The 25616-nt window shown below is 42.7% G+C and overlaps 1 protein-coding gene across 3 annotated transcripts in view; it reads left to right on the forward strand.

Annotated features, from left to right (window-relative positions):
* LGR5 (leucine rich repeat containing G protein-coupled receptor 5) overlaps window positions 1-25616 on the forward strand; it is a 126770-nt gene that overhangs the window by 90477 nt on the left and 10677 nt on the right. For 2 of the 3 annotated variants that reach the window (XM_002915612.4, XM_034644123.1), the window contains 9 exons: window positions 7049-7264; window positions 9693-9764; window positions 12585-12653; window positions 14193-14264; window positions 18089-18160; window positions 18311-18379; window positions 18520-18591; window positions 21914-21979; window positions 22911-22982. In XM_002915612.4, the coding sequence (XP_002915658.2) occupies window positions 7049-7264; window positions 9693-9764; window positions 12585-12653; window positions 14193-14264; window positions 18089-18160; window positions 18311-18379; window positions 18520-18591; window positions 21914-21979; window positions 22911-22982 (780 nt within the window). The remainder of the gene's footprint in view (window positions 1-7048; window positions 7265-9692; window positions 9765-12584; window positions 12654-14192; window positions 14265-18088; window positions 18161-18310; window positions 18380-18519; window positions 18592-21913; window positions 21980-22910; window positions 22983-25616) is intronic. The other variant, XM_034644122.1, reaches the window with a different exon arrangement.

Below are 25616 nucleotides of genomic sequence, written 5' to 3' on the forward strand. Positions count from 1 at the left end.
ATAAAGATAAGTAGAGAGGACTTGGTGAATGATTGGCTGGAAGGCTATGGAAGATTCAAAAAAATGAGCCCCAGATTTCAAACCCTGATGGTACTTGGGGGACAAATGGTGCCTTTGGCCAAAAAAAAAAAAAAAGCCCGTTGTTTTCTATGGAGAAACATGAAACTGAAGAAGTCAATGCTTATGTTACTCATCTCCCTGTTTCAAAATTCACAGCAGCAATGACCTCTGAGAAACTGAGTGATGTCAGGTAAATTGATTTTAAAATATATTTCTCACTGAAGTCTTGCACTCTCCAATGATGCTGGAGGGACAGAGGTTTCGTTCACGTAGCTGTTAGTCAAGCCCACTGACTAGGCTCTGAACTACTGTTCTTCGGCGAGCCTGTAGAATTGATCTCTCCCCACGCTGCAGAGATGAAAACACTGTGTCACCTTTTCAGAGGTAAGGTTAAGGCAAGAATTCTTCCTCCTGGTTTATATGAAGTTTACCAATGAATAAGATGGAGAACAGAAAGGCAGAAGCAGAAATTCTCACGTAAACAATCACACTGCTTAGATGAATTCATACGCTTCATGTCTTCCTAGCATATGGATGGGACGTTTCATTAAACGGTAGAATCCCACACTGTGGCCACTCCATGAACATTAAATAACAATAATAACAATAAAAATGACTCATATGATTATGAAGAATTCCTGTAAATCAGCCTGAATCCAATCTATAAGAAAGCATATAGGGCCGCCTGGGTGGCTCAGTCATTAAGCATCTGTCTGCCTTCGGCTCAGGGCATGACCCTGGCGTTCTGGGATCAAGCCCCACATCAGGCTCCCTGCTCCACTGGGAGCCTGCTTCTTCCTCTCCCACTCCCCCTGCTTGTGTTCCCTCTCTCGCTGGCTGTCTCTATCTCTGTCAAATGAATAAATAAAATCTTAAAAAAAAAAAAAGAATGCATATAGATTAAATTCTATCCCAATAGTATTATTATAATCTGAGAAATTCCATTTCCAGTGATCCCCTGCTTCCAGTGCAATGCAATTGCCAAGCAGTAAAATGTCACCTTAACAAATGCTTCAGATACCTTGTCAAACTGTATTACATGCAAGCTTGGAAGGACGTGGTTTTCATTTCACAGCCAAAGCAAGATAATAATTGAATATGCTTTCATTTTTCAAAGTTTTATAAATGAACTAAATGATGGTGCTCTTTTGACTCTTCATGAATTGTTCAAAATGGTCTTACAAGATGTATAAATGTATGTACAAGCAAGTTGATCATTTCTTTAAAATTTATAAAGAAAAAATGCTCATCCAAATATAAAACAGAAATGTCAGCGATGAAAATGCTATACTTCATAATGCTGTTTACTGAAAGAATCCCCATAAATTATATTATACCTGCAGCTGCAACATTCTTCACACCTTTGACTTTTTTTTTCTCAAGTCATCTATGTTAATAATTGACATCATTACGGTCATCTCAGATAGGGAATTAGCCAAGATCTATGGCTTATCTTTTGACTAACGCTTTCTTCCTTGTAGTGAATGGCTTATCAAAGACATTCTCAAACAAAGATACAAGTCTGTGTGATACATTGGCAAGGTATCATATATGAGATATATGTAAAGGGCCTTTTTCTGGAAAAACAATAGCAAGAATGATCTCATAGCTTCTCTAATCCCTGCAATAATGCCATTATAAATCAAAAATTCCTTTCAGGAGTATGGAACAGGTTGGCAAAATGTTTCTGCTAAAAGAGAAAACATGTAAAATTAAGCTTTTACACATGAAAATATTATGGAAAAAATCTTTAGACAGTAGGTAAGAAAATGAGCTTTCTAAGTTTGGGGGGGGGTTGTTTTATTTTTGTTTTTTGCCATTGCCTGACATTAAAGATTGATTGTTTTTGCCTGTTACCGTCTACGTCCTCATCACAAAGGACACACTAATACTGCAGAACTGCAGTCACAGCGAACAGGCAGTTTTACTTTGTTTTTAGTTTACATAATACTGGGTAACATTCATCTCCGCTCTTGCATGGTCCCCATCTGCCCAGTCGCCCAGGATGGAACCTGGAGCCACCATCAGTTCCTTGCCTCCCCCCTGTGGCCACAGCTGACAAGTTACCACCTTCTGTTGGGCCCACTTATTTAGCAATCCTCATATCGGGCCTTCCTGTCCATTTCCACACTTGTTTCAGGGTCTCGTCTTTTCTCACCCTCCTGACTGCAGCTGCCCTGGTCGCTTACTTTCCCACCAGTCCCTCTGCACGTTGCTCTCAGAGAGAGCTTTCTACAGCACAGCTATTATCAGGGTACCCACCCCAGAGAAACAATTTGATGCAGATTTTGAAGATGATTTGGAGGAGAATGGGACATGGCTCATAGGTAGATAACCCAGAAATCTTCTGAGCATAGCTATCCAGACTCTAAGTGCGTACCTTGGATACTCAAAAGTATCGAAGCCTGTCAGGGTGACCTGGATGGCCCTGACAAGTTTCCAGTGGTGAGGAGAGACATCCCCAGGTCCATGAGGGACAGTCCCGTTGGCCAAGCACTTTGTGCAGCAGAATCCCTTTGGTAATTATGCAGTCCTCCAACCTCAAGCCCTCCCTCCAGAGAGGGACTTATTTCAGCATGTGCCCCAAAGTCATGACAGAACCATTTCTCATCGGTGGTAGTCCTCGAGGTAACCCTGCCCAGACTCCTACTTGATGAAAATTCGCTTCTTGGACCAGGTGATGTCATAGTTTTCCTCAGCCATGTTAGTCTTTGGGGCCTTTTTGGACCTTTGCTGGCCTAAACACTCCTGGTAGCTACTGTACTTACATATGAAGGATTACGGTGAGGAGAAAGTCAGCAGTCCTGCCAGCCCATATGACCCCCTCAAAAAATGTCAATCTCTGTTAGAGAGATTTGAAATTACAAAGGGCTAAGGACCCTCAGGAAAAATTAAAGAAACTTTCGTCAGGGGCAGGGAGAGGAATGATATCACTTCCTAAATGTGAAGATTTTTCTCAAGTAATAACACCTATCATTTGTAGAGTGCTTTATTGTTCACAAGACACTTGCAGATGTGTTTTCTCATTTAATTCCCATGGCAATTCTGTGATACGATTCTGTTTTACAGATACGAAAATGCACCCTCAGAGAAATTAATTCATGTGCCTCCAAATCTCAGAATTAATAACTGACAGACTCTTGACTCAATGTGTCTTACTTTTTCTACTTAAGTGCACTTTCCAGTTACCCTCTGCCCATGATGTAAGCGGTGTATGACGTAGAAAGTAGGGTAAAATCTCTGTCAGTTTGCTCTAAGTTACAAGTCACGGAAGGAGCATAAGATGGGTGCCATTTTCTATATGGTGATTACTTTGCAGAATGCCTTTCAAGATCATAATTAAGAGGTTTAATATCTAAAAGGCGAGGGGGCCACTCCCATTGTTAGTGGTTTATTTTGCTCCCCCTAACAGTGTGCAGGTTTTGTGCAACTTCTGCCACATTAGGGTTAGACACTTAAATGCCAAGATCACCGGTAGGAATTGTCTCTGAGAATGTGCTGTCTGTCCCATGTCACTGCTTCTCCTTTGCCTTCAGAATAAAGACAAGATGTTCTATTCAGTAATGTAACCGGGAACAAACTTTTCGGGATCCTAGATGCGCACATGCAGGCACACTCATGTAATTGTGATGCTGAAGGCTGAAAAGTAAGGGTAACTTCCAGTCAGTCTAACTGCAGACACCTCTTAGTTATTTCTGTCGTGAGGGATGAAAGAAGTAGCATTTTTCAGAACCAAAATTCACCGACAACGTAGTACTCCTTTTAGCCAACTTTTGACTCAGGCGAAGTTTGAGTTTACTTCTTTTTTTCTGAAAGTCAAAAAAACAAAAATACAAAATGTTAACCAGCCTCAAGTAATAATAATTTTAAATCATGAAGGTGATTTGTAGTTTGTTATATTCATTCCTTTGATCGTATCGTAAAACAATCTTATAAAATAGAGAAGTGTTACCCCCATTTTACAGGTGTGAAGGCTGAGGTCTGTTGACTTGGCCATGGTCACACAGCTACTATATACTGACTTGGACCTGACATTTCTCATCCCAAATCTCTGCACTAATTCAGATTCTAAGCTGCCTACACACGGGCGTGCACACGCACACGTGAGCGCAAGCATGTGCACGCACCATTTGTGACTTGGTATGAAATAGAAATGATAACAAAGAAACAGTTAAAAAAGTGGAACCACATAATGTGGTTATTTTTGTTGTCCCTGATAATATTCTAGAACCGCATTTTCATGTGTGTTTTTGTGTACTCTGTAGTGATGTTTTTCTTATACACCACTACTTAAATATTGCATTTTCCAAGCCTGTGAATAGAAAATGCCCCGCTGCCCCAAAAGACTGGATTGACATAATATGAGCTCTTTGTTTACTCACTGAATAGGCACAACTTGTCCCCTGCCAGCTGCTTTGTCCACAGTCTTAACCTTGTTCTGTGGGAACCACCTGTACGAGTGGCTGGATAATTACTTCCATACTCCGGTTTAGCCTTCCGATCTTCTGTTAAGATTAAGTCAGATAAAGCCTCTGACTCTGAACAGTATTCCAGTCTCTGAGTTAGGTTTGGACCACTGAGGCAGGTGGACGTGGACTAAAGAATACTGCGTTTAGAGCGAGTCTGGTTTATCGGGAGCTTCTTAGATGAGGGAACCATTGAGGCAGAGATGCGTTTTAGTGCCGCGCTCAGGATACCCAAGCGTGGGGTCTGGGGTATTAGGATAGGAAGTGATAGGACTGTGCAGAAGTGCCCTGTCTTACTCATTTCACTTCAGACAGCAAATTGTGTGGAGGGCAGGCTACCTTCTTTTTTCCAGGACAAAAAAAAAGTGATTCCGGAATCATAAATCATAAATTACTTTTTTTCATAAATTCATTTATCCAGAGAAATGGATTTATTAACATTGAAAACAGACCAAGGTCACTTCAAGACCCAGCAGTGACATTAGCGGGAACTTAGGTATCAAAGAAGACAAGCATCAGCCTCAGTGCTGAGAGAGCCTCTTCTGTAAATGGGCTCCAGCGTGTGTACCGTTGAAGATGAGTCATCTTCAGGACCCTTAGAAGCCCCGTGTTGTTTTATTACATAAGCAACTGGCACTAATCACACAACGTGTCACCTCTAACGGGAAGTTCATATTATTTAAATAAAGTCTTCATTCTTTAACCCGTGCCGTCGTTAAGGAGAGTTGACGCACGTGCTTCACTTCTGGTCACAGGAAAGCCATGAGCTCCTCACCCCTGATGAAGTTACATTGGAGCCTGGGCCGAACGTGGGGTCGCTGGCACAGCAGGAAAGAGGCAGCGCTGAGTTTTCCTGAACATTGTCGGTTCCGTTGATTGACAGAACCTTGAGATAGTCCCAATCTGTGTTTCTGCTGCCTACAAAAATTGTCGCCCTGCTGGACATTTAATTGTGAGTGGCTCAGACACCGAACTCGTAAAATTCATTCCAAGTGACGTTATCTCAGTTACTATCAAAACCTGGTCCTGGGCCTTGAAGGCATCACTTGTCCCCATGCAGTCAATAGAAGTAGGAGACAGAGGACAGGTGAAGTGACATTCTGTGACCAAAAGCCAGAAAGCTGCTTTCCAAAGAGATTAATGAGCGCCCGACCGCAGAGAATTCTATTTCTAAATTGTTTAAATTTGGTTGGAAAGGGTTGATTCCATGCCCCTGGTGCACTTCCTGCATATGTTTAGTCTTCCATGCTCCCCAAAACATTTTCCAAAATCCACTCGTGATTTTCTAATCCTTCCTCAGACAGGGACCGCTTAAAGTGCAACCCTCCTTTTTTTAAATCCTGGCTTTGAAAATGCAAACAAATGTGTGAGCCTTAAGAACAGACTGGAAAAGGAGTGAGGGCTATCGGAAGTATAGCTGGGTGCTGGGGGTTCTGTCGTTCATGCACCTTACAGAAAACTGCAATTTCCACTAAGGACAGTTCAGGCCTCCTCATTGCAGCCACTGTTTCTGTGGGACGGGGCGAAAAAAGTGCATTGCACTCCCTCTGCTGGCTCCGAAGTGGCAACGTCTCATAACCCGGACCTATATTTAGATGTATTTCCTCACTTAACAAAAAAAAAAAAAAGAAAGAAAGAAAGGTGTGTGGAGGAAAGAAGCAAAAGCTGGGAAAGATGCTAATTTATTATTCGTTTAAAATGTCAGGAAAAACAAGTATCTGCCCAGTGCAAATGGTTAGATGAGCAAGAAAGCCGGCAGTTTTTAGGCTTTTTATCAGCGCTGTACTGAGACAAAGGGAGGGGCCACCTCTCCTCTCCCTGAGGTGTATCTCTAACAGCCTTTAAAATGACTCAGTTCCTTTCAAATACCGAGAAGACCTTTTCCCAGAGCTCAGTGAGCAAATTGGTAGAAGAGTAGGTTTTGTACGTTCAGAACCGTCCAGAGAAAGCAAAGGTGTGGGGGCACCTGGGTGGCTCGGGTGGTTAAGCATCTGACATCAGCTCAGGTCATGATCCCAGGGTCCTGGGATACAGCCCTGCTACTGACTCCACACTCAGCAGACGGTGGGGGAGGAGGGTTGAGGGGGGGCTGCTTGTCCCTCTCCCCCTCCCCCTGCTCATGCTCTCTCTCTGTCTCTCTCTCAAATAAAAAAAAAAAAAAAGAGGAAAGGGCATGTATTAGGCTTGGGGTGAGGGGGAGGAGAAAGGGTGCCAGAGGGGAAAACCGAAAGATCATCACGCTGAAGCTTTGTACTTCAGGGAGGCCACTTCTGTGCGTGGAGGTGTGTTACCCACAAGCCTGGAAGGGAATCATAGCTCCGTGGAATTTCAATGGCCAGCGGGACCTAAGAAGCCATGGTTCTACTCACGAGCGAGGAAGATGTTCCGGATGCCTGGGCACCCTGAGGGCCCTGAGCCCGGTTTCATGCCTGTTTGTCAGCATATCGAGAGTTTTCCTGCACGGCCTGATCTCCTGCCTGGGCTTTGCCCTCTTTACCATCCTTGTTTGCTTTCTTCCCCAGGCGGCTGGATGCCAACCACATCAGCTACGTGCCGCCCAGCTGTTTCAGTGGCCTGCATTCCCTAAGGCACTTGTGGCTAGATGACAACGCCTTGACAGAAATCCCTGTCCAGGCTTTCAGAAGTTTATCAGCGCTGCAGGCCATGACCTTGGCCCTGAACAAAATACACCACATACCAGACTATGCATTTGGAAACCTCTCCAGCTTGGTAGTTCTGTAAGTTTGATTTTCTCTCTCTCTTTTTACACTTTCTAAATTTTCACTGCAGGACGTTGCTGGCCTTCAAGTGCTGGCCCTTCAAACCTTGAATAGGGACATTTTCAGGGAGGAAAACCCCCAAGCTCCTCCCCAAAGTGACTCTCGAATGTTCTACATGTGTTAAAGAATTCAGCCACATTCAAGGGACGCCTGAGTGGCTCAGCCTGTGAGCATCTGCCTTCGGCTCAGGTCATGATCCCAGGGTCCTGAGATCAAGTCCCTGATCGGGGTCCTTGCTCAGCAAGAAACCTGCTTCTCCCTCTCACACTCCCCTTGCATGTGTTCCCTCTCTTGCTGTCTCTCTCTGTCAAATAAATAAATAAAATCTTAATTAAAAAAAAAAGAAAAGAAAAAAGAATTCATCAGCATTCAGCAAGCACCTGCTAAGTGCCAAGCACTGCAAGGCATTCAAAGATAAACTATGACTTCTGTCGTAGGGAAGCCCGTGTTTATTCAGGCAACCATCAGACTGTACAGTTAGTCCAGTGACTGAAGCGNCTCTCACACTCCCCTTGCTTGTGTTCCCTCTCTTGCTGTCTCTCTCTGTCAAATAAATAAATAAAATCTTAATTAAAAAAAAAGAAAAGAAAAAAGAATTCATCAGCATTCAGCAAGCACCTGCTAAGTGCCAAGCACCGCAAGGCATTCAAAGATAAACTATGACTTCTGTCGTAGGGAAGCCCATGTTTATTCAGGCAACCATCAGACTGTACAGTTAGTCCAGTGACTGAAGCGAATACAAATTCCTCATTTCTGGTAATAATTTATAATTCAGGTCAAATTGGAATATGCCCTTATTATTTAATAAATATTTTTTGAACCCCTACCAAGGCAAGAGAAGTAAGGACAAACCATTGAGAGAGAGTGTGCATTTGTGTGGCTTTTTTCCCGATGGCTCTAGATTTCATTATTTTAAGGAAACCAAAATGCTTCTCAAAGTAATCGTTTGAAAACTAATCAGTCTCCTTTAAGAGTGCAGCTATATGCCCCATGTGTATAATATAATGGTCAGTCAAGGCTGGTAAAGGAAAAAGCAGCTGCTTGAAAGGCTGGGAGGAGCATTTGCAGAGGAACCTTGAGGAAGGCTTCTCCTGCCCTGTTTCTCCCTTTGCTCCGTGCCCACCCACAGGCCCACCACGGCCTTCAATTATTCCAATTTTCTTGATGACCCATCTCTCTCTTGTATTATAGTATATCTTCCTTGGGGGGCTGGCCAGCATCCTATCCATCTTTTTAGGTTCCCCTCAATCCCCATCCCCCATGTGTTGCATGTACAAGACCTTCAATAAATGTCACAAAGATCTCACATGAAACCGACATAGATTTATTAGAATAAACACCATGGTTGGGGCGCCTGTGTGGCTCAGTCTGTTGGGTGCCCAACTCTTGATTTCGGCTCAGGTCAAGATCTCCGGGTCATGGGATCGAGCCCCAGGTCTGGTTCCACACTCAGCTCCACACACGGTCTGCTCAAGACTCTTTTTCCCCTCCCTCTCCTTCTCCTCCCCTGCTCACCTGCTCTCACTCTCTCACTCTCTCTCAAATTAAATAAATAAATAAATAATAAATAAATAAATAAAATCTTTGCAAAAACAAATAAACAAAACCTCAGTCTAAAGGTTAAGAAATTTCAGGTGATATTGACAGATTTCTCTACTGACTCACACATATGAAGATGATAGAAGCTGGGTGTGTGCTTTAATTTTTTCCTCTGCCTAAGGGAATGGATTTCCAGAGACCCAGCTATTCTTTTTCACCCTCTTCTCCTGAAGCCCATTTTCCAAAAATCCCTTGGGACTTGGTCCAGTTTTCAGTTCTGTACACAGCTGTTCTCATTGGCCCTGACTTAACTGATTTACCATTGAGCCAAAGATGATAATTATACACGTTAATACTAAGTCAATATAACTAACCTCCTTGGGCAGCCAAAAAAATATGATCACCATTCTCTGTGGCTAAAATTGTTGTTGCCTCTTAACCTGTGTTCCCACCCTGGGAATGTAGCCATTATAAGCCAGCAGCTTTAATAGAAAATGTGTGTAGTACACTAGGACCTTCCCTCCATCCTTCCTTGGTCAATGATGGCCAGAATCTCTGCTTAGCATCCTACCTTCGAAAGCTAGGTTAACAACCTAAATTTACTTTTATCACTCATGTTGCCTCTATGATTATACACTCCCTGATACCTCAAACCCATTGGTATAGAATCATCTAGGGTGAGAGTGGATGGGTCATATAGCCTTGAAAAAAAAAAAGTTAAACAAGGCATTTCTTATATATAATTAGCACATTCTTTCAGTTTCTTTGGGTTTATGCAATCAGAATGCTGTGCGGAAGTCTCCGTGAGCAGTGTGCCTTCATGACTGTCTGTAATGTTCTCCTGCAGGCATCTCCATAACAATAGAATTCACTCCCTGGGAAAGAAATGCTTTGATGGGCTCCACAGCCTAGAGACTTTGTGAGTTGACCTTTTATTTGTTTCCCTTTCTTCAGTGTTTTCATGAGTATTCTGAAGGAATCAAAATAGCCTTAAAGTCAAACTTGCTGTTTGGTTTGGTTAATTGCCTGAGCTTTAAACAGATATTTACGATGGCTTTATTTTACACACACACACACACACACACACACACACACACACACGCAGAGCTAATAACCCTGAGATTTTATTTTCATCTAACAAGAGTGGTAGATTAGTTAGAATCATTATAAGCTAAATGAGATGTTCTCTACTGAGCAGCGACTGTTTGCTTAGGAATGTGTACTCTGTGTCAGGGATCAATTCTATACTGTCACTCAGGCTCACTATTCATGAGTCTGGTCTGCCGCACCCCCACCCCCCCGCCTCCTCCCCCCATCCAATGGGAGGATACCGACCAGGCAAATGCTGGACTCTCTAATCTGAGATGAACAGGCGTCCCATTAGCAAACAACAAAGGTTCACACTAAAGCGATTCGAAAAACTAAAAAGTAATACTAGCTACCATTTATTGGGTAGGTTTCTACCCAAATACTGCACTACTCGGCTTACGTGGTTTCACTTAATCCTACACCCATCCTATGAGTGCCCCTATCACCATCCCACTGAAAGCTCTAGTCATGTTTAAGTTATGTTACCAACATGACATATCTAGGCAGTAGAATCTGGGATTTGCTTCTTCTCTAGTTTGACTCTGAAATCCAGGTTTACCCGCGTACAGTGCTTCCAAAGAATAGGTCAAAAGCTCAGATCTGAATTGGTACCTATAATAAAAATAGAGTCCAGCCAGCTGACCACCCAGAGCCTTTCCCAGAGCCACGACGAGAAGAGTTCTCCTGCTCTCATGGGCCTCCCCAGGCCCCAGCCATTTCAAGGGAGGAGCTGCTCTTCACTGCCCTAGATGAGGGAGAGAGGTATAATGAGGGTGTGGGGGTCCTGAGTGTTGTGGGGTTCCAGCTGTGGCTCCCTCACCCCCATAGTTTTAATGCTCAAGAACAATAAGCCACACAGGGCCACTGAATCTACAGTGGTGGCTCTGAGCAAAGACCACCTCTCCCGTGGCCTTGGAGCTATTATTCATTTGCATCCAGAGCTTAGCATTTTTACATGGTCAATTTAGCTTCTAATCAGGCCTGAGTCTGACGATTTCCTGACGGACCATCTGTTGTTGGTGGCTCAGGTCAGCGAGCACTCCCAGCTCTGCTTCCCGGGTTACTCCGTCACTCTGTGTTTCCTCTTACAAGGGAGGAATCATCCCCCTAAGGAGACGCCAAAGCTGAACTTATCCAGGCAGAACTTTGAAGTCAACTTGATGGTATAAGCAAGCCATTCTTAGGAGCTGCTTGGGAAAGTTAGAACTTCTCCCTTATCTACACAGGGCTGGGCTTGGGATCTTAGGAATGGAAAGCACCTTCCAGTCCTTTCCAACACAAGAGGAACAAAGACAACATTGGCTTTGAAGGGTATTTACGTAGTTTTTCATTCCTTTTTTTTTTTTTCTTTCCCATGTTTAAGATGAAGACCCAGGATTTCATGTAAATACCATAGAGTCAGACATTTCAGGGCAAATTCATAAGCGTCTCATTGTCCCTCACCCTCCCCTCGCCTTGCCCAGGGCTACAGAGGATCAGTAAATTGGTTACTCCCAACCTCTTCCTTTCCCTCACTAGAAACCCAAGTAATTTATAAGGACCCAATCCTCCGTTTAATCAAAACACAGCATCTGGAGAGATTTACAAACAGGAAGAAAATTTATGTCCACACAAGACACGAGTTTCCTGCCTGCAGTATAACTTAAGGGTGGTTTGTGCCAGACAAGTAGGAATCCTGATTCATGTTTAACTCGGTCAAATTATCTCTCTTAAAATTAAAAAGCAATTCTTCTCCATAGAGGAAGATCTAACCACATCTGACTGCCTGACCAAAAGGTTTTTCTGCGTCATCTGGGAAATCTGCCATTCCCCGAGACTAGGAGGCAATTACTTTTTCATACGAAGTCATAGATATAAGGTGGAGTTAGTCTGAGTCATGGAATTGAAAAGCCATTTGTGTCATAACAGATAGAGAAATGAGTGAGTTGAAATGGTTTGGGCCTGCCATCTCTGTGCGTGAAGGGTAACGTGGAGCTTTGCCTCACAGACCGAGGAAAACATACTTCTGGTCTGAATCCTTACTTGTGACCCTGAAGAAACTAGACCGGAGGCGCTCCCTGAGAGTTCCCTGTACCACGTAGAGCCCTCCAGAAGCAGGCCGTCCGTCTGTCATCCCGGACCGAGGCGGGGAGAATCCCAGGCACTCTACAGGAGTCGAGGGGGCGCAGCCCTCTCCAAGATGCCCTCTCAGGCGAGACTCTGAGAAGCAGGGGGAAGCGTCAGAGTGTGAAGGTGGGAACAAGAGGGGAGATGTGATTCAGGAGCCAGGAGGAGCCCACACACCAGCTGACAGCTAGGTGAGCCAGCCGGGTGAAGAGCTACTTGGTCAAGCCACCAACAAACTAGCCAAGTGTCCCTCCTACTTGGACATTAACGTGGCTCTCTGTCCCCTCCCTGTTTTTAAATACCTCAGTGCCGTTGAGACTTGACTCTGACATTCCTCATGGGCAGTCTAATGACCACGTTAACGCAGATACTGGTGGAATGATGGTGGTCAGCAAGCCACGAAAATCTCTCTCCGTGAAGAGAAGGAAGGAGAATTTTGGTCGGTGACCCTGGCCCGTTGGAATAACATGTTCATTTTCTCTGTAAATGACGTATATAGGAATTTTTACATGAAAAACTGAAAATACTATTTACCTCTTTTCAGGGATTTAAATTATAATAATCTTGATGAGTTCCCCACTGCCATCAGGACACTCTCCAACCTTAAAGAACTGTAAGTATTTAGGACAAATTTAATGTGAGAACTCTCTTCTTCGTGAATTCACTTTAAAATACGTTTGATCATTATACATAGTATGACTGACTAGAAATTTTTGAAAGTTTGCACAAATAATGGCTAAGTACGCTTGAAATATATTTTAATTTATTCTGTCACCACAAACATTAGATAATCTTTAGAATGGATTTCTCTAAGGTATGTATATTAGAAAAAATATACATAGTTCTCTAAATCATACTCTTTTCCTAAGCTATATTCCCCCAACATCTATACACTTCATACATTTATAGAAATCNAATTTATTCTGTCACCACAAACATTAGATAATCTTTAGAATGGATTTCTCTAAGGTATGTATATTAGAAAAATATACATAGTTCTATAAATCATACTCTTTTCCTAAGCTATATTCCCCCAACATCTATACACTTCATACATTTATAGAAATCGTCACGGAATTCGGTTATTTGCTGAGCATTCTGAAGAACAAACGTTTCTAGGTCGTGCAAGTCTAGGACTAGAGAAATAAAATGCATGTGCTTCGGACTGTGCTTAATGTTTTTGCATATATCATTTCGCATTCTTTAACTAGTTCGTGAATCATATTTAACTTTTAAAAACCCACGATTTTACTAAAGTAAAGCTGACTTTCAGCTCTGAGGTTGCATACATTGTCTTTTACATACTGTAATTCAGTTAGCTTTCCTTTGTACCTAAAAATATGAATAACGTATGTAAGGAATGTTCCAAGACTCAGAAAGGGAAATAAACACAGAGCCTATTCTCTTGGCCAAGAGAAATGAGACACTCAGCTAAAGGAGGTAGGCCACGGGGTTTGCTTGGAAGCAAAAGACTTTAGGAGGTTTCTCCCTCAGGAGCCCCCACGTGTGGCTTAACTGGGAGATCCTCATGGTCTCTGGTCAGGCAACCCAAAGACTGCCGCTCACCTCATCCAGCCGCCGGCCCACGTGGACCTACACGGGACCCAGAGAGCATTGACTCTGCCCCTCTACCATTCAGACAACATTGGCACGAGCAGAGGAGAATCCATTTGTTATTACAGACTCACTGACTACCTTCCTTCAGCTCAGGAAATCTTGTCCTTCTAAGGAGATTGCTTAAATCTCTACTTCACAGCACCTTAAGTCAATTTTCTCTTCTTCTCCCTTCAAATGGGGTCAGGAGGAGTGATTATAATCCTCTCTCCAAAGATGGTTCCCTCTGTGTCAGGTTGTTGTTATATAGTGGTGATCTATTGGATATTAACAGATGGATTTTCTTTTTATAACATTAGATTGTAAGCTTCCTTCCGTTAAACACGACTGTTATTTTCAGATTCTCTATTCCTCTTTCAAGATGACACTTTGTGATTTCTTTTTCTCCTAGAGAGTGCATAAGCTTCAAAATGCATAGAAGAATTTAACCTTATCCCCTGGTTAGCAAAGATGTTGATCATTGCCAAGGAAGGGGTACTATTACATAATGTTACCTTACAGGTTATTTTCTTAAAAAAATGTTTCCCTCTCTTTCTAGAGGATTTCACAGCAACAATATCAAGTCAATACCTGAGAAAGCATTTGTAGGCAATCCTTCTCTTATTACAATGTAAGTCGCCAGAGTTCTTTTTGATGTTTCCATCCTGAGATATAATATGTATTACACTTTCAAATATGAGAAAATGAATGTCCTATATGTTCCCAAGTTTTGTCTTTGTCAATATAAGATTCTTTTTTTTTTTAAGATTTTATTTATTTATGTGACAGAGAGACAGCCAGCGAGAGAGGGAACACAGCAGAGGAGTGGGAGAGGAAGAAGCAGGCTCCCAGCCGAGGAGCCCGATGTGGGACGCGATCCCGGAACACTGGGATCACACCCTTTGCCTAAGGCAGACGCTTAACAACTGCGCTACCCAGGCGCCCCTCAATATAAGATTCTTTACAGAGAAGCATAGATAGAGATGTTTGGCGAGGTTTTAGCTGAATGCTGAAAGATTCTTTTTTTCTAGAACCTACAAGTGTGCATGGCATTATGCCATCATATCTTCAGAGGCCTTGTCTCACTTCACAATAATCTTGTGACATACTTTTGCTTATCTCTATTTTCTAAGGAATAAAACTGATTTTTAGAGAATCATTGTCAAGGTCACCTGGTCATTCAGAACTTGAACCCAAGTATACTAGTAATATAAATTATTTTTTTAAAGATTTGTTTATTTCAGTGAGAGAGAAATTGCGTGCAGGGGTGGGAGGAGCGGAGCAAGAGGGAGAGAGGAACTCAAGCAGACTCCACACTGGGTGCAGAGCCTGATGCAGGGCTTGTTCTCAAGACCCTGAGATCAGACCTGAGCTGAATCTGAGAGTCGGACGTTGAACTGACTGCGCCACCCAGGTGCCCCTATAAATTATTATAATCAAATAGGAGTCCTTTACAGCAATAGACTCCATTGATGGTGGGCGTTTGGGGGGATACTGTGTTATGCTAGCTTTCTGTACTTATTTGTTATCAAGCCCAAGCCCTGAGTCACATTTATACAATTATAAGTTTGGTTGTTATCTAGAAAGGTGCATATCTTCTAAAAGGTGTATAAGAGGGTTTATATACCATAGGGGCACCTGGGTGGCACAGCGGTTAAGTGTCTGCCTTCGGCTCAGGGCGTGATCCCGGCCTTATGGGATCGAGCCCCACATCAGGCTCCTCTGCTGAGAGCCTGCTTCTTCCTCTCCCACTCCCTCTGCTTGTGTTCCCTCTCTCGCTGGCTGTCTCTATCTCTGTCGAATAAATAAATAAAATCTTTAAAAAAAAAAAAGAGCGTTTATATACCATAAAAGCACAAAATAGCGTTAGTGCTCGGCATATAATTAGTTACATGTTCCACATTTAGCACAGACAGAAGATCGATCACGTGTAGATGCACAGGAAGATGGAAACAGGTGTTAGGATGGTTCTTCGTTAAAAGACCTGGCAGACTGGGGGCACAGTACTGGCCTGAGGTCCTGCAGGAGGGGACTCGAATCTGCAGGAGGAGAGTGAGGACAACTGTAGAACATGACTGTAGGGGCATTTCTTGGCAGATATTCATCCTGTGCCAATTTATTAAGAGGCTTTCTGGACCCGTGTAGTATCTATCTGTCACAAATGAAATGGAATCCCAATTAGCCCTGACGACTGAAAAAAAAATAAAAATACCATTCATCGTTTCTGAAATAGTCTGACAGTATGTTGGCAAACTAAGTGTTTTAAAGTTTATTGCCAATAAACATTAGGCCTCATTAGAGAGTATTTACATATTAAAAGTTGGCAAATTGCATTGCCTTTGCTTCTTTTTCCTTAGGGCCACAAGACTGGGTTTGGTTTTTTTTTTAATCACTCTTTTGATTTGCTAATACCACTTGAGAAAGGACTAACAGCCCCCCCAAATTTATTAGTGCTTCTATCCAGTAGTTTAGGCTTTCACTATTTTCTCCTTGAAACTCTCCTCTCCTTGCTTCTGCCTGTTTCTCTCTCGGCGGTCACTGCCACCACCTGGCACACCCCCAGTTCCCGGTTTCTGTGAATGCTTCCCCTGTCCCATTGGCTACCCAGTCTCCATTTCTCCCTCCGTGGTCCCCGTCGTCTATGTAACTGCTTCTCAAGCCCACTGCCACCAGCCTCTGCTAGCCACTACCTCAACCGTCTTGCTGATCACAGCGTCCTTCTTGCCACCCTCCTGCTGGGGAACATACCGATATTCAGGATCCTTTCTTGTCTCATCTCCTGCCCAGTTCTCCACAGCTCTCCTCATTTACCCGATGCCATAACCCAGATCGACTAAGTGTATCATAGAACAAAACTCTTTCTTTCCTTTGCTCTCATGAGTCCCTCCCCTCACGATGCTTATTGAAAGTCTGTCTTCCACGGCCTGTTTCAAATGACATTACATGAGCTTTTTCTTGATCTCACAAGAAGACTCTTTCCTGAGAACCCTATAACTCCTTATTTGTGAAACTTACATACACAAGCATGGATACTTTCTCTTATCGATGATCTAATCCAAGGGAAGAGGGCAGAGGGCAGGAGGACACAAGGGGGCTTGGGCTTGTTGGGTTGACAACTCTAACCCAGGTCCAAGCCAGATGTTACACAAGCATGAGCTTTTTTAATTTGTACACAAACCCTACAACTCAGATTTATTATCCCATTTTAACAAATTAGAAAAGTAAAGCTCTGGGAGGTACTGAACTTGCCAAAGTATCTGATCCTTAGTTTCCTCCTCCAAAAATAAGATTAAAAGTATCTAAGTGTCTGTGCTGTGGATCTTACAAGGTTGTTGAGGGGATCAACTGAGCTTTGTACATGAAAGCACTTTATCCACCAGGAAGTGTGATGCTGTTTCTTATTTGTTCTATCCCTACTGATTCCAAGCCTCTTTAGGGCAGGGACGTTTTATCTTCATCAAACTCCCAGAATCTAGCATAATGTCAGGCACATGGTAGATACTTAACGACGGCTTCCTTAATGACTCCGTCTGTAAATTCCCACAGTACCTACCCTCGTACTTTGAACACAGTAGACACCAATAAATATTTGTTGAATTTCGTTGAACTAGGACGTCTTCTCTGCTAAGAACTATTTGTAGGGTGTCATTGACCAGACAGTTCAAATACCATCACATTGAAAACATCTGTGAAACAAAATATTTAAGTTCTAATAATGCCTCACCTTTTAAAGCAGTAATTATGTTTTAGAAATCTACTGCTACCAGAAAAGCAGAATAGCAAATTTCCTCTCAAATAATTTGAAGAGTCCTTCGTGTATGTTATGATAAGATCTGACCCGAGGATCTAACCTTCACGTGAATCTCTAGAACTTCATCTTTCTTTATTGAATGATACGATTGCAAGCACCTTGAATTACCTTTTTGCCACTTTGACGGATATGCCACAGATGTTGGAGGCAGAGAAAGATTTTTAGTATACCTACAGTCTGTTCACTTGCTTTTCTCCTTCGTAACTGTCACTTATATCTGCCTTGCTGTCAGAAATTTTCATTTTTATATAGTATGGATTTCTTACCAAAAGTCTCCTCATGGGGCACCTGGGTGGCTTGGTCGGTTAAGCATCTGCCTTCGGCTCAGGTCATGATCCCGGGGTCCTGGGATCGAGCCCCACGTCGGGCTCCTTGCTCAGCAGGGAGTCTGCTTCTCCCTCTGCCTGCCGCTCCCCCTGCTCCTTCACTCTCTCTCTCTCTCTGACAAATAAATAAATAAAATCTTTTTTTAAAAAGTCTTTCATGAGTTAAAACACTTTTGTGTTTTACCAAGTAATCAGGAATGTTATACAATATAGTACAATCAAGATTAATACATTTAATGTATCTGTTGAAATTTTGCACAGGTATTCGTTTGTCGTTCACCTTTTATACTAAGACCTTGGTGTTTGGATTTCTTTCAGACATTTCTATGACAACCCCATCCAGCTTGTTGGAAGATCTGCTTTTCAACATTTACCCGAACTAAGAACGCTGTAGGTTTTTCTCTTACGGATGGCTTCCCCCTCGCAGGGGTACTGTAAAAACCAAATGAATATTTTAAGTTAAAGTGCTTTGAAAATGGCGCTAAAATTACCCCTTTCTGGGAACTTCTTCCAATAGTACTCATGTACCCCTCCTTCTAGGACTCTGAACGGCGCCTCACAAATAACTGAGTTTCCTGATTTAACTGGAACTGCAAGCCTCGAGAGTCTGTAAGTACTTTAATAGGCTCTTGACTTGGCCCAGAACGTGCACAGCCCTTGAAGCCTGACCAGTCTTAAAGTCAGTGAATAAAAATATGTCACTGTGCGATTCTGAATAAAAGAATTATGCCTGGCTTGTGTTTCAACAGGACTTTAACTGGAGCCCAGATCTCATCTCTTCCTCAAACCTCCTGTGACCAGCTACCTGATCTGCAAGTGCTGTGAGTATCAGGAAGGCAGCGACGTTGTGTAGACAGGCAACCTCCATTTAGGAGTGAAATGGCAGGCATTCTTTCAATAATCCTTGAAAAGGGAAGAAGGTTCTTTCCTTGCAGGGCTCCAGCGGACCAGGGAAGTGGCTCTCTGATGTGACCCCAGTAATGGTGGCAGCGCACCCTTTGTTCCCAAGTTCCAGTCAGTCCCCGTTAGTCTCAACTGGCACATGTTTCCCGTCAGAAAGGGGCTATGAACAAGCCTAGATAACTTCATTTCCCCCTTCGAGGCTTTGCAGAGCAGAAAAAAGTTGCATAATGGATCAAAAACCCAATGTGGATGCCAAAATAAAAAATTAAGTTATCGGACCCATACAAACCTTGATAAAGGCAACCAAACATTCTACCAGTATAGTTGTGGGTGCCGTGTTCTCATGTTTCCAACTAGCGGTTAAACCGTTTGCATATGTGATTTCTGGTGACTTGGAGCTTTTTTTTTTCCCGCTGCTTTTCCCTTCTGAATAGTAGTTTATAGGAGTTTGAAGAGCCTTGTTTTGACCTTCCATTTTTAGCCTTCTCCCTCAACTCCCAACCCTACTATCATCCTCTCCTGCACTGTGGAGACTTAACGAATGGACCCTTAGTCTCCTGTCATGGCTCTGTTCTCACACGGGAGACATCTGTGTCAGTCAAATGCCTGTAATTCCACCACAGGCTTCACCTCATAGCAGAACTACAAGCAACACTACAAATGTTAAGTGGAAGAATGGGAATGTCTGCCACAATGAGTCTGCCTTCCCCCACCCCAGCCCCCTAGCCACTTCAGACTTCAGTAGTTCAGTGATATGGGGTTGCACGAACACCACACGACAGCCTTGGAGTCAGCCATTCATGTAGAAGGGCAGGGAATATGGAGTAAGTCTCCTCTTCTTCACTCCATGTGGCCCTCTGAGGTGTAGATACAGATGAGGAAACTGAGAATTAGGGAAGTGAAGCACATTTGTCGAAGTCACACTGCAAGAAAGGAGCAGAGTCCAAATTCAAATACAGGAAGTTTGACTGGATAACAGGGAGAAAGTACGTGTATATCAGGTGGTGGCAATCCTAGGGGCCATCTTAGAATTCCACCTACCTACCACACCCAGGTGTAATTATCTTCATTTCTCGAGGAAACTGACTCGATGACAGGACTAGGATTTCACATGCTGTAACTAGAACGTAAACAGCCAGTATTTAAACTGCATCTGTCTCCACTAAGTCACATCGCAAACAGTAAACCACCCAGGGCTAGAACTGCATCAATGGCGGCTGACTGGCAAATTGGTTCAGAGCAAAGGCTCTGGGGTCTGTGTTTCTGGTTCAAATCCAGTCTCTCTATATACCAGCAAGATATCTTGAGGAAGTTATTTATTCCTTCTGGGGCTCCATCTCCCAATCTATAAAATAGAGATACAGCCACTTCCTCCAGAGGACCATGATGAGGATTAAGTGAGTTAGTACATGTCGAGCGCTTATACCCACACCTGGAACACTGTAAACTCTTAGGCAGTGTTAGCTCTTAATCAACATCTTTCTCCCTCCCCTCAGACCGTTATTCTTTCTTCAAGCTCTTCTTTCCTCCATTTGAAACTTGAAAGGTGTGAAAGAACAGAAATACATTAACCACAGGAGCTTGTCAGTTTCAAAGCACTTCAACCTATAATTTTGATGTGTTCTTCACAACTCCCTGCAAGATCAGCAGAACGGGTACCTTCTCCTTTAAGGAGAGGACTGAAAGAGGCATAATGCTTTGGCCCGTGTATCGACCAAGTTTAAGAATCAGTTGAAGTTGAGAGTAGAACTCAGGGTCCCGACTCTACTACCGTCTACTCTATGTTCTGGAAGCATAGGTCTGCGAGCTCCCCTCCTTTGACTGGATCATCCGCGGAGTGCCTGTTACATGAGGAAACTTCACTGTTGAAATTGCCCCCAAGTTTCTTCACCTCCAGGGAAATTACTTGACCGTGTGTCGCTTTCCCCACTAAGAAGCTGGTGATCTTAGGCAAATTATTTCACACTGTCTGGTGATAATCAGTAACTTCCTCATAAGGTGACCACAAGGATTAAATGAAATAATTTAGGTAAAGCTGTACACATGGTGTCTGTATTTAACAAGTGCTTGGTAAGTGTTAGCCCTGAAAATCATTAGGTAGAAAGTAGGCAGAAGGTAGTCGAAGAAGGTTTTCTGTATCTCTACTAAGAGGTATACAGGATTTCTCCCCTTGTTGTCTGTGGAAACGAGTGAACCAAATTATTATCAGCTGTGATGATATGTGTGTCCATTTTATCACATTCACTATTTTTTTTAAATATACACCATTTCGTTAACCAGATGTATTTGTGCATAGGTGTGGGGTGTGGTTTGGAGTTTTTTCATTTTTGGTTCGGTTTGGTCTTTCAAACCTCTAGTATAAACTACAAGTGTGTTTGCAAACAGCTTCATCTGCATTCTTATGTGTAGTAAATGAACGGCCTTTCTATATAAATTCCATTCGTTCAATAAATGTAGAAGGGGGTGCTCAATTACAAGCACAAAATAGTTTAAAAACCTCTTAGAAAACTATGGATTTTTCAGTTGCGTAGTGGTGATCTGGTTTTAAGAATTAGAATCAGGCATGAAAGTGTGTTAGTTGATTAGCTGATAACTTTTTAAACATGAGACAAGATTTTTTTTTAAGTATCTATGTTACTTTACCTACCAGCTTTCTTTTTTTAAGCTTTCTGCAAATTACCGTGGCTTGTTTTAGATTAGTTATATTATACTATAAATATGTCCAGATGTTTTTGTTATTCTCTAATTTGTTGAGTTTTGGCTGAAGACTTTCTTAGATTTTTTCCCCCTTGCAGTGATTTATTTCAAAGTTAGTGCTATGCTTTGAATTGTTGTTGGTTGTTTTTTTTTTTTTTAGTTGATTAGAAAAGAACCAACGATTCTCTTAGCTGTAGAGATATAGCAGCTCTTAGAGAGGCACAATTATTTAATTTAATTTGTACTCATTTCAGTAAGATAATAGCTAGAACATTGTAGATCATCACTAACAAAATATAAATAAATCCGTTAAGTAAATTATTTAAATCAATTAAAGAAGTACAACGGCTACATTTCAGTAAACGTTTGGATCTGTGCTTAATCCAATAATGCCTATGACTACCTGCTCCATGTCAGGACTGGGGAAACATTCAGAGTCTGCCTTTGGGAGATATATCATCATGGAGGGGAAAGGAGAGCAAAGCATGTTTCCTTAGGATTAATATGTAACAGATTTTCCCTTTTGTACCTTCTGTTTTCCAGAGATCTATCTTACAACCTGCTAGAAGATTTACCCAGTTTTTCAGTCTGCCAAAAGCTTCAGAAAATGTATGTCTATAAGTCTCAAAGTCACTTAACAAAAAACAAGAGCCAAAACTCACATTTCCAGGGGTCATTGGTTTGTTGCCCCCGTGATTCACTGGGGAGACATTTGGTGCTTTCCCTTCTCATACACACAAGGTGTGACTGTGTAGGATGGCTATTAACTTGGGAAACATAGATAATATTATTTTACCATGCATTGTACTGTGAGTAAAGCATTTATTGTGCTCTTTCCACCCCAAATTTGGCGTTATAACGGAACTTTGGTGCTGAGGAGCTTGGCGATTTTTCTAAACTTACAACTAGCGGTATTATTTGTAAATATGGGAGGGACTTGGGTTTGTTGCGTGTTTGTTTCACAACAGGCATCTTTAGAGGGGGTGCCGTATTTGTCATATTCGAGATGCCATTGATGCTACGTATGCAGGAAACATTTTAACATTCCTTTCTTAAAATTGCCTCCACAAAACAACAGCCTTATTGCTTTAAAGTCATACTTCGATTTTGATCAAAACGATATTAACCATCTATTTTTCCCCACTTTGTTTTTCTCTGAAAGCCTTTGGGTGATTAAGAGAGAAAAAAAAGGCAAATCTGTCTTTAAAAGGTAAGGATTTGATGCTCTTGAAGACCCTCAAAGAACACTAGAGAGGCTCAAAAGGCAGACCAGGCACCAAGCGATCGAATGAGGCTGGCGTTTGGAATTCAGTTTTACGCCCACCCAAAGGAACTCATTGCTTCAAAAGAGAGGCAACACTTAAGTGTATAAATTGAAATGTTCTTCTTTAAGCAAAACAAAAATTTTTAAATCAGTCACTTGATAGTCACACCTCGTGCGTTCCTTTGAGGGCAGGTAATCTGTCTGTAGAAGTTCTCTGAAGACTAATCTTTGAAACTAGTGACTTTGAAATCAATCTGTGGAACTCTGTCGTTTCAGAGACCTGCGGCATAATGAAATCTATGAAATTAAAGGTGACACTTTCCAGCAGCTGCTTAGCCTCCGAGCTCTGTGAGTACTGCCTCCCAGCTCCTTCCCCAACAGAGCGCTTTCTGCCCCAGTATTTTCTTTCCGCTGTATACAGGTGTTGTTGGACCTTTGTGCCTATTTATGCTATGAAAAGGCAAATCTCTTGCTCGTGATAATTTTTGGGAATATATTCAAAAGTCTTAAATTTGCAATCTGCTCTCTGACCTGGAACTTGGATAAAGAAGAAGGAGGCCAAGCTGTTGACTTGCCTATGAAACACGTTTCTGTCAGCAGCCTGGAATTGGTAGGGATCGTTTTCCACACAGAAATGGGATGCCCACAGAATTCTTCCTGCCTGTTCCTTTTTCTTGGGTAAACAGTTCTCAGTGTGTGTCTCAAAGTGCTTGGGGGGGGGGCACTGTAAAGAATTCAGGCTCCAGGCCCTCACCTGCCTCCTGGGTTAGAATCTCTCAGGTGGGTCCTAACAATCTGCATTTTAACAAGTGCACTAAGGTTTGAGCACAGATGCCCTGGAAGATTCTTCTGTTGATCAGATGACTAAGAATTGTAAATACAGTATCTAATTCATTTTATGAGTGAAAACACCATATATTAACCATAAATTTAAAAAAAAAAAAACTTGGTAACGGATTGTTTTCTGTGACAAATCTTTTTCACCTTGAAACCGAATTTCAATGTAATTTTGATGCATAATGACAGTATGTAATGTTTAAACTCTGGTATATTTTGTTAAAAGCCCCTTTTATCCCCTAAAGCGTTGGAAGGGTTTTTTTTTTTAGATTTATTTATTTATTTTAGAGAGAGAGAGAGTGACTGGGGAGGGGGAGGGGCAGAGTGAGAGAGAATCCCAAGCAAACTCCCCACTGAGCACTGAGACCAACAAGGAGCTCAATCTCACGACCCTGAAATCATGACCTGAGCCAAAATCAAGCATTGGTGCTTAACCAACTGAGCCACCCAGGCGACCCCCTAAGGTTTTTTTTACCACTTAAGAGACTATATCTTTGTAAAATAATATCATTCCTCAAAACATCTTCTCCCAAAAATTTATCTTGAAAACTGTCTTGTTCGGAATTTAAATATGTTGCCCTTTCCTTAATTTTGGTATCAGCTTGTGAAGTTCTTCTACTGTTTTTAATAAATGTCAAACAAAAATACATTACCTAATTTCATTACCTTTTTCACCCAGTTGGAGTTCTGGCTCTTTCCAAAAGTCAGTTCCATTTTAAAAGGCTGATATAGTTGATAACACTCTATTATGTCATTGGAATTTGCTAATATAATAGAACTTAAATGTTCTCACCAAAAATACATATATGTTTTTTTCATATACACACAAAACAAAAGGCTGACCTCTAATGACACCAGAACAATGGGACACAGACCTTGAAGCCTCCATGTCCGAGTCTCCCTGAATTCCTCCTGCCCCTTAGACCTCACATCTGTCACCCACCAAACTCTGCCACCTCCAGTTCATCCACTCTTCTGCCACAGGCCCACAGAATGACTTCGCTGGGTCGCCACCATCATCCGCCGAACCACCCTTTCCGCCGTCGTCTCCACTCATTCATCCCATTCCCTGAAGAGAATCTTTCTCAAATAGAAATCTAATCATGGTGCTTCCCTGCTTCAAGAATCTCGTTAGCCCCCTGTTGCCTTCAAGATCAAGCCTAGACTTCCCAGCACCGCCCTTCAAAATCTGACTCCAACCTCCTAGTGCAATCTCCCGACTCCCACCCACACGTTCCCAGGCCTCTGACACATGGTGGCTAGTTCCCCTGTTCCTGCTGCCCATCGGATTCCTCCCCACTCTTGACTTGCCCCCTGCTCGTGCCCTTGTAAGAAGAAGATCTCCTGCCGTAAGCCCACACCACTCTGCTGATGCCCTTTGCACGGTCTCTGCTACAGGACCCAACACTCAGCACTGCCATGCGTAGACTGTGCCCTACCCAAAAATGACCAGAACCTTTTCATCGTCTGACCCCAGGGTCTAGTGCAGTGGCTCTCTCAGTATTTACTTAAGAATTTCAAACATGTTCTGAGCAAAAGATCAGGGACCCTATTGTCAGTCAGCTTGAGTTTGAATCCCAGCTCCTGAGATGATTCGGTGACCTTAAGCAGGTCACTGAATGCTGTGTGCTTCACTCCTCACCAGGAAAATGGGGCTGCTGATAACACTTACCTCTTAGAGTTGTGGTGACGGCCATGAGACAATCCACATAAAACAAAAACCCACAACTCATAACCAAACCTGACACATAGTAAATATGCAATAGTATCATTATTGTTCTCGTTGTTATCACTATTACAACAAGTGTGTATCCTTTTAAGGTAGATCAGTCAGGGTCTTGGCAGGAAATAGATTTCACCCCAGATGTTGCAAATGAAGAGTCACTTGTGTGGGGCTTGGCCGGGAGCACGCGAGGGACGGGTGTGCAGAAACCAGCAACATGGCCAAGGCCGAGGCTACAGGGACAGGGGCACAGAGAAGGGAGGCCGTGGTTGAGAAAGCATGCAACTGCCACCAGAGGCAAGCTTCCAAAGCAGAGAAGGAGCACCAGTGCCCAAGTTCTCTGTCCTGGGCTTCCGGTGGGAATCCAACTGCGAGCAGTGGGGCACCACCCGCAGAGTCAGCGCCAGGCATGGAACAGGGCC

Source organism: Ailuropoda melanoleuca, chromosome 15 (assembly GCF_002007445.2).
Source record: "Ailuropoda melanoleuca isolate Jingjing chromosome 15, ASM200744v2, whole genome shotgun sequence".
In the NCBI taxonomy this organism is placed as follows: domain Eukaryota; kingdom Metazoa; phylum Chordata; class Mammalia; order Carnivora; family Ursidae; genus Ailuropoda; species Ailuropoda melanoleuca.